The 16,181-nt window shown below is 43.4% G+C and overlaps 1 protein-coding gene across 1 annotated transcript in view; it reads left to right on the top strand.

Moving 5' to 3' along the window:
• The window catches only part of ADI1 (acireductone dioxygenase 1), a 28,464-nt gene that overhangs the window by 5,234 nt on the left and 7,049 nt on the right, over window positions 1-16,181 (top strand). The window contains exon 2 of the mRNA XM_033176667.1: window positions 867-986. Within this exon, the coding sequence (XP_033032558.1) occupies window positions 867-986 (120 nt within the window). The remainder of the gene's footprint in view (window positions 1-866; window positions 987-16,181) is intronic.

The following is a 16,181-nucleotide window of genomic DNA, read 5'->3' on the forward strand; positions in this document are numbered from 1 at the left end:
ATTTGGGACTTCCTGCAACACTGGAGTTTGTTGTTCAGTTAAGCAGTGATGATATAATGTGCAGTTTATTGCAAAACATAAAGTGTGCTAAATTCACTGCCAGTAGTTTTAAGAGTTCAGATTAATTCTGTCTGGAGCTTCATCAGGGAAGTGCTTCGTAAGGAAGGAATAGTAAAATTGAACCTTAATAGAGATAGAATTGTAATAAATGAAAATGTTGAATGGGAATTTTAGGCATAGAAAACTGTCATAAGCAAGATTGTGGGGATGTTAAATATCAAATATTTTTAAGATAGCCAATCATCCTATTTGGTTTAGAATGTAGAGTTCTTTAAAAAGTAGGAGACAAGGAACAGATAGAAGTAGAAAAGTCAGCTGGGGCCAGATGATAGAAGGTTAATTAACTCAGCCTAATTAACTTGAGTTCTATTTGCAAGCTGTGAGGGCATACAATGGTTTGGCTCATGGAAACAAACTGACCAAAGAGATGGCATTGAGGATCAATGAGACTCATGAGTGGGATGGTGGCAGAGAAACAGGACACAGTGAGGGACCTGTGGATAGGTCAGACAGGCTTGAGTTGGTGAGACCATCATCTCAAAATGGGAAAAAGAATTCCCCGGGATGGGCTCTTGCAGAGAAGGGAGGCAGAAATCAAACAGAAATCCGTTGTATGTATAGCTGGTGTATTGGAGAATGGAAAATCCATTAAATGGATAGAAGAGATGAAGAGAGTTAGTTGATGGTTGAAAGAATAACAAATGATAAATTTGGAGTATAAAATCATATTGGAGATCCAGAAAGAGAATGTTCCTACATCTCCTTGTTAATCTGAGCTCTTGTTTGTGGTGGGTTAACTCTTTTAGCTGGATGCTGATAAATATGAGAATGATCCAGAATTAGAAAAGATCCGAAGAGAGAGGAACTACTCCTGGATGGACATCATAACCATATGCAAAGATAAACTACCAAATTATGAAGAAAAGGTAAGGGAGCCCTGGATTACCTGGAAAAGCAGTATCATTATATTCACTACTAATAAATGCAATATTTTCTTTCTTTTTTCTTTTAATGTCTGTATGAGGCCATTCTTGCATTGCTATAAAGAAATACCTGAAACTGTGTAATTTATAAGAAAAGAGGTTTAATTGGCCCACAGTTCTGCAGGCTCTACAGGAAGCATCTGTTTTCTGACACCACCATCTGCTTCTGGGGAGGCCTCAGGAAGCTTACAGTCATGGCAGAAGGCAAAGTAGGAGCAGGCATCTCACATAACAGGAGTGGAAATGAAAGAGAGTGCAAGGTGTCACACCATTTTAAATGACCAGATCTCACAGGAAATTACTCACTATAGCGAGGATAGCACCAAGAAGATAGTGCTAAGCCATTCATGAGAAATCCACCCTCATGATCCAGTCACCTCCCACCAGGTCCCACTTTCAATACTGGGAATTACATTTCAATATGAAATTTAGGTGGAGACACAAATCTAAACTGTATTATTCTGCCCCTAGCCCCTCCCAAATCTCATGCCCTTCTTGAATTTCAAAATACAATCATCTCTTCCCAATAGTCCCCCAAAGTCTTAACTTGTTCTAGCAATAACTCAAAAGTCCTAAGTTCAAGTCCAAAGTCTCATCTGATACTCATCTCTTTTTACCTGTGAGCTTGTAAAATCAAAACAAGTTAGTTACTCCCAAGATACAAAGGGGGTAAAGGCATTAGGTAAATATTCTCATTCTAAAAGGGTGAAATTGGTCAAAAGAAAGGAGCTACAGGACCCATGAAAGTTCAAAATTCAGCAGGGCAGCCATTAAATCTTCAAGCTCCAAAATAATACCCTTTGACTCCATGTCCCACATCTAGGGCACACTGGTGCAAAGAGTGGGCTCCCAAGGCCTTAGGCAGCCCCCTGTGGCTTTGCAGGGGCTTCTGAGGCTGCTCTCATGGGCTGGCTTTGAGTGTCTATAGCTTTTGCAGGTGCAGGGTGCAAGCTGCCAGTGAATCTGTCATTCTTGGGTCTGCAGGATGGTGGTTCTTTTCCCACAGCACCTACTCAGTGCCCCAGTGGAGACTTTGTGTGGGGACTTCAACCCCACATTTCCCCTCTGCACTGTCCTAGTAGAGGTTCTGCATGAGGGCTTCTACCCTGCAACAGACTTCTGTCTAGACACCCAGGCTTTTCCGTACATTCTCTGAAATCTAGTTGGAGAATCCCAAGCCTCAACCCTTGCACTCTGTGCACTCACAGGCTTAATAACACATGGAAGCCACAAAGGCTCATGGCTTGTGCCCTCTGGACCTGTGGCCCGAGCTGTACCTGGGCCCTTTTGCTCTGAGGCTAGAACCCTAGCAGAACCCAAGCAGTTGGGATGCAGGGAGCAGTGTCCTGAGACTCTGCAGGGCAGAGGGGCTCTGGGCCTGGTCCATGAAACCATTCTCTCCTTTTAGACCTCTTGCCCTGTGATGGGAGGGGCTGCCTGAAGGTCACTGAAATGCATTTGAGTTTTTTTCTCCATTGCCTTGGCTATCTTTGAAGTTATGCAAATTTCTCTAGGAAGAGGTCTCTGAAATGCCTTTGAGGTTTTTTCCCCATTGTCTTGGCTATCAGCCCTTGGCTTCTTTGTAGTTATGTAAATTTCTCAAGGAAGTGGTTGCTCTACAAACCTGCTTGAAATCCTCTCTCAAAAACTTTTTATTTCTTTGCCATGTGGCCAAGTTGCAAATTTTCCAAACTTTTATGCTCTGCTTCCCTTTTAAATACAAGTTCCAGCTCCAGGTCATTCCTTTGCTCTTGCATCTGCACATAGGCTGTTAGAAACAGGCAGGAAACATCTTGAACACTTTGGTGCTTAGAAATTTCTTCTACCATATACCCTAAGTCATCACTCTCAAATTCAAACTTCCACAGATCCCTAGGGCATGAACAGAATGCAGACAAGTTCTTTGCTGAGGCAAACATGTATGATGTTTGCTGTAATTCCCGATAAATTCCTCATTTCCATCTGAGACCTCATTAGCCTGGACTTTATTGTCCGTATGACTATCAGCATTTTGGTCACAATCAACCAGTCTCTAAAAAGTTCCAAACTTTCCCTCATCTTTTCTCTCTCCTTCTGAACCTTCTACACACTTCTAATCTCTGCCTGTTACTCAATTCCAAAGCTGCTTCCATATTTTCAGGTATCTTTATAGCAATGCCCTACTCCTTCTGCTTCTAGAGAGGCCTCAGGAAGCTTATAGTCATGGCAGAAGGCAAAGTGGGAGCAGGTATCTCACATAACAGGAGTGGGAACAAGAGAGAGAATGAGGTGCCACCCAGTTTTAAATAGCCAGATCTTGCAAGAAGTCACTCACTGTGGTGAAGCTAGCACCAAGGGAGTGGTGTAAACCATTCATGAGAAATCCATCCCTGTAATCCAGTCACCTCCCACCAGGTCCCACCTCCAACATTGAGGATTACTATTTGACATGAGATTTGGGTGGGGACACATTGCCAAACTATATCAATGTCTTAGTTTGAATTTCATATCAGAGTAATGCAGATCTCATAAAATGAGCTGGGAAGTAGTCCCTCCTGTTCAGTTTTTTGGAAGAGTATGTGTAGATAGTATTATTCTTTCCTTATGTTTGGAGATTCACCAGTGAAGCTATCTTGGCTTGTAGTTTTCTTTGTGGGAAGGTTTTTAACTGTGAGTTCAATTTCTTTACTAGACAGTAGGGCTATTCAGGTAACCCATTTTTTCTTGAATGAGCATTATTTGTTTGTTTCTTTCAAAGCATTTGTCCATTTCATTTCAGTTGTCAAATTTATTGCCATAAAATTATTTGGAATATTTTCTATTATCCTTTTAATATCTGTAGAGTATGTAGTGCTGCCTTCTCTCATTCCTGATACTGATAATTTGTATCTTCTCTCTCTTTCGTGAGTCTGGATAGAGGCTTATCAATTATATTGATCCTCTCAAAGAACTTTAGGTTTCATTGATTTTTCTCTTTTTCTATTTTTTATTTCATTGGATTCTGCTCTGACCTTTATAATTTGTCGTCTTTTACATGTTTTAATTTGCTCTTTTTTCTAAGTTCCCTAGGTGGAAGCTGAAGTCACTGATTTGAGTTCTTTCTTCGTCATTATTTTTATTATTATTTTAGAAACAGACATTATTAACATTATTATTTTGCTCTGCCACCCAGGCTAAAGTGCAGTGGTGCAATCATAGCTCACTGCAGTCTTGAACGCCTGGGCTCCAGCCGTCCTCCCACTTCAGCCTCCTGAGTAGCTAGGACTACAGGTATGTGCCACCATGCCTGGCTAATTTTTTTTTTTTTCTTGAGACGGAGTTTCGTTCTTGTTGACCAGGCTGGAATGCAATGGCGCGATCTCAGCTCTCTGCAACCTCCGCCTCCTGGGTTCAAGTGATTCTCCTGCCTCAGCCTCCCGAGTAGCTGGGATTACAGGCATGCACCACCACGTCCAGCTAATTTTGTATTTTTAGTAGATACGGGGTTTCTCCATCTTGGTCAGGCTGATCTCAAACTCCCGACCTCAGGTGATCTGCCCATCTTGGCCTCCCAAAGTGCTGGGATGACAGGCATGAGCCACTGCGCCTGGCCTGGATAATTTTTTTTTAAAAAGTTTTTGTAGAGATGGAATCTCACCAGGTTGTTCAGGTTGGTCTTGAACTCCAGGTCTCAAGTGGTCCTCCCATGCTGGCCTTGCAGAGTGTGGTTTTTCTTTCCTTACTGCGGGGGTTTAGTGTTGTAAATTTCCCCCAGAGTACTGTTTTAGTGGCATCACACACATTTTGATAATTTTGATATATTTTTCATTTTCATTTAATTTTAAATACGTTCTAATTAATTCACTTTTTAATTTTATCTTTGACTTGTGGGGATGTTTTGTTTTGTTTTTAGATATTTGTTAGTTTCCAATTAATTGGGGATTTTTCTAGATTTTTAAATTTGTTTCTAATTTATTTCCGGTGTAGTCAGAGAATAAACTTTGTGTAATTTGAGTCTTTATAAATATATTGAGACTTGTTTTATGGTCCAGAATGTTATCTGTCTTGGTGAATGTTTCTTGTGAGCTTGAGAAGAATGGATATATTCTGTTGTTGTTGAATGAAGTAATCTATGAATGCCAATAAGAACAGTTAATTGACGGCATTATTCACATCAACTATATCTTTACTGATTTTCTGCTTGTTGGATGTCAATTACCGTTAGCATTGAAATTTCCAACTATAATAGTGGATTTGTCTATCTTTCTTTGCAATTCTGTCAGTGTTAGCCTCACATATTTTGATGCTCAGCTGTTAGATACATATGTGATAGAGACATATGTGATAGAGACATATGTGATAAAGACATATGTGATAAAGATTGTTATGTTCCCTTGGAAGACTGACCCTTTTATTATTACATAATGTCCCCCTTTATCTCTGATGATTTTGCTGTTTTTAAAATTCAGATAGCTCCCTCAGCTTCTTCCCCTCCCTCCCTCTCCTTCCTTCCTTCCTTCCTTCCTTCCTTCCTTCCTTCCTTCCTTCCTTCTTTCCCTCCCTTCCCTTTCCCCTCCCTCTCTCCTCCCCTCCCTTCCCTTCCCTTCCTTTCCTTTTCCTTTCCTCTCCTTTCCTTCTTCCCTTCTCTTTCCCTTCCTTCTTCCCTTCCCTTCTTCCTTTTTTGACAAAGTATTTCTCTGTCACCTAGGCTGAAATGCAGTGGTGCCATCATGGCTCACGCAGCCTCAACCTCTCAAGCTCAAGTGATCCTCCCATCTCAGCCTCCTAAGCAGCTGGGGCTACAGGTGCACACCACCACAGCTGGCTAATTCATTTTTATTTTTCATAGAGGTGGGGTCTCCCTGTGTTGCCCAGGCTGCTTTGAACTCCTGGGCTCAAGTGATCTTCTTGTCTTGGCCTCCCAAAGTGCTGGAGTTACCGGCATGAAGCACTGTCCCTGGACAGCATTCTTTTGATTAGTGTTAATATGATATATCTTTCTCCATTCCTTTACTTTTAACCTATTTGTGTCTTATATTTAGAGAGGGCTTCTTGTAGATGACATGTATTATAGTTAGTTTTTAAAATCCATTTTGATAGTTTCTTTCTGTTAATGGTATATTTAGATCATTCATGTTTAAATTGGTTATTAATACAGTTGAATTAATGTCTACCATATTTGGGACTGTTCTATTTGTCGTGCTTGTTCTTTATTATTTTATTTTTATTTATTTATTTATTTATGTTTTGAGATAGAGTCTTGCTCTGTTGCCCAGGCTGGAGAGCAGTGGCGCAATCTTGGCTCACTGCAAGCTCTGCCTCCTGAGTTCATGCCATTCTCCTGCGTCAGCCTCCCAAGTAGCTGGGACTACAGGCACCCACCACCATGCCTGACTAATTTGTTTGTATTTTTAGTACAGACGGGGTTTCACTATGTTAGCCAGGATGGTCTTGATCTCCTGACCTCGTGATCCACCTGCCTCGGCCTCCCAAAGTGCTGGGATTACAGGTGTGAGCCACCGTGCCTGGCCTATTGTTGTTTTTAAATATTCCCCTTTTTTTCTGCCTTGTCTGGTTTTAATTGAACATTTTATATGATTCTGCTTTCTCTCCTCTTTGCTTATCATTAAAAAAAAAATTTAGTGGTTGCCTCAGAGTTTATAGTATACATTTACCCAATAACTGAATATTCCCAATTCCTCCCTCCCATCTCTTACAACATTGCTGTTATTTATTTTATTCTCCATATCTCATAATCACCTAATATATTATTACTGACATTACTTTGAATAAACAGTTATCTATTAGATCAATGAAGAACAAATAAATAAAAGATTGTGTTTTAGTTTTCTTCTTATTTCTACTCTCTCTTTCCACTTAGATCTGAGATTCAGACTTATATAATTTTCTTTTTCATTTGAAGAACTTCTGTGAACATTTATTGGGAAGATAGGTCAGTCTACTGGCGACAAATTCTTTTCTTTTTTGTTTGTCTGAGAAAGTCTTTATTTCTTCTTCACTTTTAAGGGATAATTCTCCTGGATACAGATTGCTAGGTTGGTAGTTTTTTTTTTCTTGCTTGCTTGTATAGTTTCTGAGGAATGGTCTGATGTAATTCTTTATCTTTTTTCTTCTGTAGGTTAGGTGCATTTTTTCCTTTGGCCTTTTTCAAGGTTTTCTGTCTTTTGCTTTCTGCAAGTTTAATATGATATGCCTAGGTACAGATATGTTCACATTTATCCTGCTTGGTGTTCTCTCAGTTTTCTGGATCTCTGTGGTGTCTGTCATTAATTTTGGAAAATTTGTGGACATTATTTCAAACATTCATTCACTTTTTTCTCTTCTACTTCTGTTATACCATTTATACATATGTTACATCTTTTATAATTGTTCCACAGTTCAGGGCTATTTTATTCTCCCCCAATCCCCGCTCCCCATTCTTTTTTGTCTTTGCACTTCAGTTTGGGAAGTTTCAATGGACATGTCTTCAAGCTTGCTGATTCTTCCTTCAACTTAGTCCATTCTACTAATGAACCCATCAAAGGTATTCTTTGTTTGTGTTAGAGTGATTTTGATCTCCAGCATTTTTTTTTTTTGATTCTCTCTGAGCTTCCCTCTCTCTGCTTATATTACCCATCTGCTCTTGCATGTTGTCTACTTTTTCCATAGAGCCCTTTGTATTAGTCCATTCTCATGCTGCTATAAACAACTGCCCAAGACTGGGTAATTTATAAAGGAAAGAAGTTTAATTGACTCACAATTCTGCAGGGCTGGGGAGGAAACTTACAATCATGGCGGAAGGGGAAGCAAACATATCCTTCTTCACCGTGATGTCAGGAAGGAGAAGAATGTGAGCTGAATGAAGGGGGAAGCCCCTTCTAAAACCATCAGATCTCATGAGAACTTACCAGAACAGCATGGGGAAAGCCGCCCCCCATGATTCAATTACCTCCCACTGGTTCCTTCCAACCACATGTGGGGATTATGGGAACTACAATTCAAGATGAGATTCTGGTGGGGACACAGCCACACCATATCACCCTTACTATATAGCCACAATTTTTAAAATTCTCTATCTGATAATTCCAAAATATGTGACCCGTCCCAGTCAGTCTCTGCTGCTTGCTAGTCTCTTCACACTATATTTTTTCTCGCCTTATATCATGCCTTGTTATTTTTGTTGACAGCCTGATAAGCTGTTTTGTTAAAAGGAGCTGAGGTGAAGAGGCCATTCATGTGGGGTGTTATGTTATCTGGGTAGAAGTTTTGCTGTGTTGAATGTTTGCTGTAGCTGTAGATGCCAGAGGCTTTGGTTTCCTTGTTTTGTTTTGTCTCCCCTGGATGTCTTTGCTTTCCTAAAAACTCCTTTGTTAAGAGATTTATTCCTTGCAGCTTTGATTCACTTACTGTTCTGGAGCCCTGTTGATGTGAGGATGAGGCATTGGGGAGGAGAACTGTTCTATAATCTTAGGCTTATGATTAGGGGTCTTAGTCTTTTACCGGTCCTGAGTTTTTGGGCCGACCTTCAGAAGTGTTTCTTAGCCTCGGCCGGGCGCGGTGGCTCAAGCCTGTAATCCCAGCACTTTGGGAGGCCGAGACGGGCGGATCATGAGGTCAGGAGATCGAGACCATCCTGGCTAACATGGTGAAACCCCGTCTCTACTAAAAATACAAAAATCTAGCCAGGCGAGGTGGCAGGCGCCTGTAGTCCCAGCTACTCGGGAGGCTGAGGCAGGAGAATGGCAGGACCCGGGAGGCGGAGCTTGCAGAGAGCTGAGATCTGGCCACTGCACTCCAGCCTGGGCCACAGAGCGAGACTCTGTCTCAAAAAAAAAAAAAAGAAATAAGTGTTTCTTAGCCTCTTTTTTGTTCCTTTGGGCTAGAGGGGGCTGGAGTTGGCCAGCTGCCCTTCCCCCACGACAGAGAAGGCTCCGGCAAAGTTGTTTCCCTTGGTTTTTGTTATGGACAGAGTTCTGGGGGTTTTTAAAAATGGTTCCTTTTTCCCTTTTATTGCCTGATACGTAAAGGGATTTTTCTCGGATCTTTGTTGTGAGCACAAGGTGGGGGTTTCTGGATGTGCAAACCCATAAAAGTACAGTGTCCCTGTCATACCAGGCGCCCAAGATCTCTCTCAAGCTAGTCCACACTCAGCCTGCAGCCTTTTGTCCAAATTGCCTTGGAAGTGTTCCTACCAGCTCATGGCTCCGGGAAAACTGATCTCAGCTGTGGTTCTGTGTATCCGCGTCTCTCTCCAGATTCAAGGTAGTAATTTATCCAGGGACTTCAGTTCTTTGTTGGATCTAAGTAGGGGAGTAAGACTTCCAAGTGCTTTACATGTCCAACCAGAAACCAGAAGTTTCATCCTTGACCGACCTGCCAGCCTTCAAGTATTAGTGCCCCTCTGCATGTCGGCACAGCTTGAGCTCCTGTTTCTCCACCTCATCTTGGTGCCATTGTTTCAGACAATTGACTTTTTTTTTCTTTTTTTTTTTTTGAGACAGAATCTCACTGTGTTGCCAGGCTGGTCTTGAACTCCTGATCTGCATGCCCCAGCCTCCCATAGTGCTGGGATTACAGGCATGAGCCACTGTGCCCAGCCCAGTTTACTTTTATAAACCCCACAGTACACTGTTTTTATTTTTGTGTAAATAGTAAGTTACCTTGTAAAGAGATTTGAATAAGAAGAAGAAAATCTCGGATTACCCGTGTAGCTCTCATTCCAAGTGCTCCTCATTCTGTGGTGTGGGGTCCATGTTTCTGTCTGACATTCTTTCCCTACTGCCTGAAGGACTTCGTGTAACATTTCTTGTAGTGCACATCTGTTGTTAAGGATTCCTTCAGCTTCTGTGCGTCTGAATGCTTTCAGTTTAAAACATTTTTTTGGCCGGGTGCGGTGGCTCACACCTGTAATCCCAGCACTTTGGGAGGCCGAGGTGGGTGGATCACAAGGTCAGGAGATCGAGATCATCCTGGTGAACATGGTGAAACCCCATTTCTACTAAAAATACAAAAAAAAATTAGCCGGGCGTGGTGGCGGGCACCTGTAGTCCCAGCTACTCAGGAGGCTGAGGCAGGAGAATGGCGTGAACCTGGGAGGCAGAGCTTGTAGTGAGCTGAGATTGCGCCACTGCACTCCAGCCTGGGCGACAGAGCCAGATTTTGTCTCAAAAAAAAAAAAAAAAAAAAAATAGTAAGTCCGGGTGCGGTGGTTCACGCCTGTAATCCCAGCACTTTGGGAGGCTGAAGCAGGTGGATCATGAGGTCAAGAGATGGAGGCCATCCTGGCCAACGTGGTGAAACCCTGTCTCTACTAAAAATACAAAAATTAGCCGGGTGTGGTGGTATGGGCCTGTAGTCCCAGCTACTTGGGAGGCTGAGGCAGGAGAATTGTTTGAACCCGGGAGGTGGAGGTTGCAGTGAGCCGAGATTGCGCCACTGCACTCCAGCCTGGTGACAGAGAGAGACTCTGTCTCAAAAAAATAAAAATAAAAATAAAAGTAAGTTTTATTGGACTTTGTTTTTTAGGGCAGTGTTAACTTCACAGCAAAATTGAGAAGCAGATATAGAAACTCCCCATACACACCCATCCCCTGACTTGCACAGTCTTCCCCTTATCAACCTCTCTCCTCAGAGCAGTACATTGTTTCAACTGATGAACTGCACTGGCACATCAGGACCACCCCAAGTCTACAGTTCACATTAGGGTCCACTCTTGCTGTTGTACATTCTGTGGATTTGAACAAATGTATAATGACACATGTCCACCATTCTCAAGTCATACGGAGTCGTTTCTCTGCCGTAAAAACCCTCTGTGGTCCACTTCTCCATTCCTTCCTGCCCAGCCCCAGGGAACCACTGATCTCCATTCCTCCGCGCCCAGCCCCAGGGAACCACTGATCTCCATTCCTCCCCGCCCAGCCCCCGGGAACCACTGATCTTTTCACTGCCTCCATAGCTTTACCTTTTCCAGAATATCTCATAGTTGGAATCATACAGTTGGTAACCTTTTCACACTAGCTCCTTTCACATAATAAAATGCATCGAAGGTTCTCCCTTGTCTTTTTGTGGCTTGGTAGCTTATTTCTTTTTATTGCTGAGTAATATTCCACTGTCTGGATGCACCACAGTTTATTTATCCATTTACCTACTGAAGGACATCTTGCCTGCTTCCAAGTTTTGGCAATTAATGGATACAGCTGCTGTAAACATCCTCTTGCAGGTTTTTGTGTTGACGTAAGTTTTCAGCTCCTTTTGGTAAATACTAAGGAACACAATTGCTGGATAGTGTGTTAGTCAGGGTTCTCTAGAGGGACAGAACTAACAGGACAGATATATATATATATATATATAAGGGAGTTTATTAAGTATTAACTCACACAATAACAGGGTCCCACAATAGGCCGTCTGTAAGCCGAGGAGCAGAGACAGCCAGTCCGAGCCCCCAAACTGAAGAACTTGGAGTCTGATGTTCAAGGGCAGGAAGGGTCCAGCACAGGAGGAAGATGTAGGCTGGGAGGCTAGGCCAGTCTAGCCTTTTCACATTTTTCCGCCTGCTTTATGTTCTAGCTGTGTCGGCAGCTGATGAGATGGTGCCCACCCAGATTAAGGGTGGGTCTGCCTTTCCCAACCCACTGACTCAAATGTTCATCTCCTTTGGCAGCACCCTCACAGACACACCCAGGATCAGTACTTTGCATCCTTCAATGCAATCAAGTTGACATTCAGTATTAACCATCACAGATAGTATGGTAAGAGGATGTTTAGTTTTATGTGAAATTGCCAAACCGTCTTCCAAGTTGACTGTCCCCGTTGTTCCTATCAGCAGGGAGTGAGGATTCCTGCTACTCCATACCCTCCCAGCCTCTGGTGTGGTCAGTGTTCTGGATTCTGGGCATGCTTCTAGATGTACAGTGGTATCTCCTTGTTGTAATCTGCGTTCCCCAATGACATATGACAAGGAACATATTTTCATGTGCTTATTTGCCATCTGTACATCTTCTATGGTGAGGTGTCTGTTAAGGTCTTTGGCCCATTTTTTAATCAGGTTGTTTGTTTTCTTATGGTTAAACTTTAAGAGTTCTTTGTATATTTTGGATAACAGTCCTTTACCAGATACGTCTTTTGCAAATATATTCTCCTAGTCTGTGGCTTCTCTTCATTCTCCTGATAGCAGAACAGAAAATCTAGTTTCAATGAAGTCCAACTTATCAGTTCTTTCTTTTTGTTTTTTTTTTTGAGACAGAGTCTCGCTCTGTCGCCCAGGCTGGAGTGCAGTGGGGCGATCTTGGCTCACTGCAAGCTCCGCCTCCCGGGTTCACGCCATTCTCCCTCAGTCTCCCAAGTAGCTGGGACTACAGGCACCTGCCACCACGCCTGGCTAATTTTTTTTGTATTTTAGTAGAGACGGGGTTTCACCATGTTAGCCAGGATGGTCTTGATCTCCTCACCTTGTGATCCGCCCGTCTCGGCCTCCCAAAGTGCTGGGATTACAGGTGTGAGCCACCGCGCCCGGCTCAGTTCTTTCTTTTATGGGTTGTGCCTTTGGTGCCATATCTAAAAAGTCATTGCCAAACCTAAGGTTATCTTAGAAGTTGTCTTAGAAGTTTTATAGTCTTGTATTTTATTTCTTTATTTATTTTTGAGGCAGTGGTTCACTCTGTTGCCCAGGCTGAAGTACAGTGGTGCAATCTGCTCATTGCAGCCTCTGCCTCTCGGGTTCAAGCGATTCTCCTGCCTCAGCCTTCTGAGTAGCTGGGACTACAGGTGCATGCCACCATGCCCGGCTAATTTTTGTATTTTTAGTAGAGACAGGGTTTCACCATGTTGGTCAGGCTGGTCTTGAATTCCTGACTTCAAGTGATCGGCCTGCCTCAGCCTCCCAGAGAGCTGGGATTACAGGCACGAGCCACCATGCCTGGCTGAGTCTTGCATTTTATATTTAGGTCTGTAATTATTAAAAAACTTTTTTAAGAGACTTTTTATAATGAGTCAATGATCATTGTTCATTGCTGCTTTAAACTCCTGAGCTTAAGTGATCTTCACAACTCAGTTTCCTATGTAGCTGGGACTACAGGCATGCACCACCGTGCCTGGCTTTTCTCTCTCTCTTTCTCGCTCTCTTTTTAATTTGCAAAGATGAGATCTCTCTGTGTTGCCCAGGCTGGTCTCAAACTCCTGGCCTCAAGCGATCCTCTCTCCTCAGTGGCCCAAAGCACTGGGATTATAAGTGTGAGCCACTGCACCTGGCCCGTGATCCATATTATCTTAATTTTTGTTAAGGGTGTAAGGTCTATGTCTAGAGTAATTTTTTTGCATGTGGATTTACCATTGTTTCAGTACCATTTGTTGAAAAGATTATTATTTTTTTCATTGTATTGCCTTTGGTCCTTTGTCAAAGACAGTTGATCTATTTTTCTATTATTTCACCAGTGTCACAGTCTTGATTTCTATAGCATGATAGTAAGTGTTGAAGTCAGGTAGCGTTGGTTCTTCAACTGTGTTCCTCTTCAATATTGTGCTGGGTATTCTGAGTCTTGTGCCTCTGCAGATAAACTTCACAATCAGTTTGCTGATATGTGCAAAATAACTAGCTGGAACCTTGAATTGGATTGTACTGAACCTACAGATTAAGTTGGGAAAAATGGACCTCTTAGCACTACTGAGTCTCCCTATTCATGAACATGGAATCTCTCTCCATTTATTTAGTTTTTGATTTGTTTCATCAGAGTTCTGTAGTTTTCTTGTAGATCTTAGGCATGTTTTGTTAGATTCATACCTAAGCATTTCTTTTTTGGGGGTGCAAATGTATATGGTTTTGTGTTTTTAATTTCAGGTATCACCTGCTGTGTTTCTGGTGTATAGGAAAGTGATGAACTTTTGTGTATTAACCCTGTATCCTGTAAATTTGCCATAATTGCTTGTTAGTTCCAGGAGCTTTTTGTTGTTGGTTCTTTTGGATTTCCTACCTGGACAGTGATATCATCCGAGAGCAAAGGGAGTTTTATTTCTTCCTTTCGAATCAGTATGCCTTGTACTTCTCCATACTGCGTTAGCTAGGAGTCTCAGTCTTGTAGTCAGCCTGTGCCTCTGGGCTATGAACTTCACCAGCGTTTCTCAGACTCCCTCCTTTAAGTGGGACATGACGGCTGATAGCGGCTGGACTTGGGGCTTCCCTTCCTCTCCTGTCTTAGTCAGCGTAGGCTTCCGTAACCGGATACCATACACTGGGTGGCTTAAAACAAACATGATTTCTCACAGTCTGCAGGCAGGGACGCCCAAGGTCAGGACACCGGCAGCTTTGGTGTCTTGTGAGAGCTGCTTCCTGGTTTATGGATGACTGTGTTTTTGCTGTGTTCTCACACGGTGGGTAGAAGAAGCAAGCTCTTTTGGGAGTTTTATAAGGACACTAATCCCATTCATGAGGGCTCCCCCCCATCACCTTATCTAATCCTATTTACCTCCCACAGACACCACCTGCCAACACCACCACATTAGAAGGTAGGGTTTCAGCCCACAGACCCCGGGGAGGGGGTCATTGTATTCAGTCCATAACACGGAATTCTGGAGGGACTGGAGTTGCGTGTTTCCCTTCACCCGGGTCAGGCTCTCATGAAAGCGCAGCAGGCTGGGATCTCGCTGGCTGAGCTCTCCTGACTTCAGTGTGTGTGTAAATGCACACATGTAAGAGTGCAGGTGTGTGCATGTGTATGAATGCATGTTTGTGTACGTGTGTGCATGAAAGAACAGATTTCAGATGTATCCTGACAGACTTCAGAACGGCCCCCTTTCCCTCCTTCTGCCAGAAATACAGGGAACTTTTCTGTGATACTCACTGTTGGGACCTGGTAGAGCTTTTGCAAGTAAAATTTACAGAAGTTTGAGGCCCCTGATGACTGGGTCTGGAGTTTTTTAAAGCTGTCCGACTTGTCTACACTGAGCCCCCAGCTGGTCAAGTACAGTTTGGGTTTTTCGACCCCAGCCCTGGTTCCCATAGGGGTTTCTGCTGTGGTTAGCTGTGGATCTTTCTGTCTGCCTGTCTCTCCAGTGTGAGGGGTGGTGGTTTGCTCTGTGACTTCACTTCTCTTACAAATTTAAAAAGAGTTGGTTTTTCAGTTTGTTCTGCTTTCACTTGGTAGGATGGAGTGGTAACTTCCAAGCTCCTTAGGAAACATACGCAGGTGAACTGACAATACCAGATAGAGCTAAGAGCAGAAGAGCTTAAGAATGTGGAAATTGGCCGGGCGCGGTGGCTCAAGCCTGTCATCCCAGCACTTTGGGAGGCCGAGACGGGCGAATCACGAGGTCAGGAGATCGAGACCATCCTGGCTAACACGGTGAAACCCCGTCTCTACTAAAAATACAAAAACTAGCTGGGCGACGTGGCGGCGCCTGTAGTCCCAGCTACTCGGGAGGCTGAGGCAGGAGAATGGCGGGAACCCGGGAGGCGGAGCTTGCAGTGAGCTGAGATCCGGCCACTGCACTCCAGCCCGGGCGGCAGAGCTAGACTCCGCCTCAAAAAAAAAAAAAGAATGTGGAAATTGTTCAAAAATACATCTGTCGTGTGATTCGAGTCTCTTTGCTCTATGTCAGATGATTCTTGCTGGTCAGAGTCCAGATATGGCCTTTTTTTTTTTTTTTGAGATGGAGTCTCGCTCTGTCGCCCAGGCTGGAGTGCAGTGGCCGGATCTCAGCTCACTGCAAGCTCCGCCTCCCGGGTTCACGCCATTCTCCTGCCTCATCCTCCGAGTAGCTGGGACCACAGGCGCCCGCCACCTCGCCCGGCTAGTTTTTTGTATTTTTTAGTAGAGACGGGGTTTCACCGTGTTAGCCAGGATGGTCTCGATCTCCTGACCTTGTGATCCGCCCGTCTCGGCCTCCCAAAGTGCTGGGATTACAGGCTTGAGCCACCGCGCCCGGCCAGATATGGTCTTTATTGCTCACTGAGTGCGCTGCGATTCACTAGATTCTGATGGGTGTAAATGGTGTGACTCTGACGCGGAAGTTGAGATGAGCTGGCCTCTTCTCAGCCACGTTTGATCTCACATAGCAGAGGCTGGCCTGCTGCTGATGTTGTAAATTACATTAGCTTCACCATCACTGTCTTCTGGAATTACTTCTCTCCTGGTGTAAAACCCTCTTGCTGATGTAGGCTTATCCTTTGTTTTTCTAAAATAACCTTAT

The sequence above is a fragment of the Trachypithecus francoisi genome, unplaced genomic scaffold, assembly GCF_009764315.1.
Source record: "Trachypithecus francoisi isolate TF-2019V2 unplaced genomic scaffold, Tfra_2.0 Lachesis_group17, whole genome shotgun sequence".
NCBI classification, from domain to species: Eukaryota; Metazoa; Chordata; class Mammalia; order Primates; family Cercopithecidae; genus Trachypithecus; species Trachypithecus francoisi.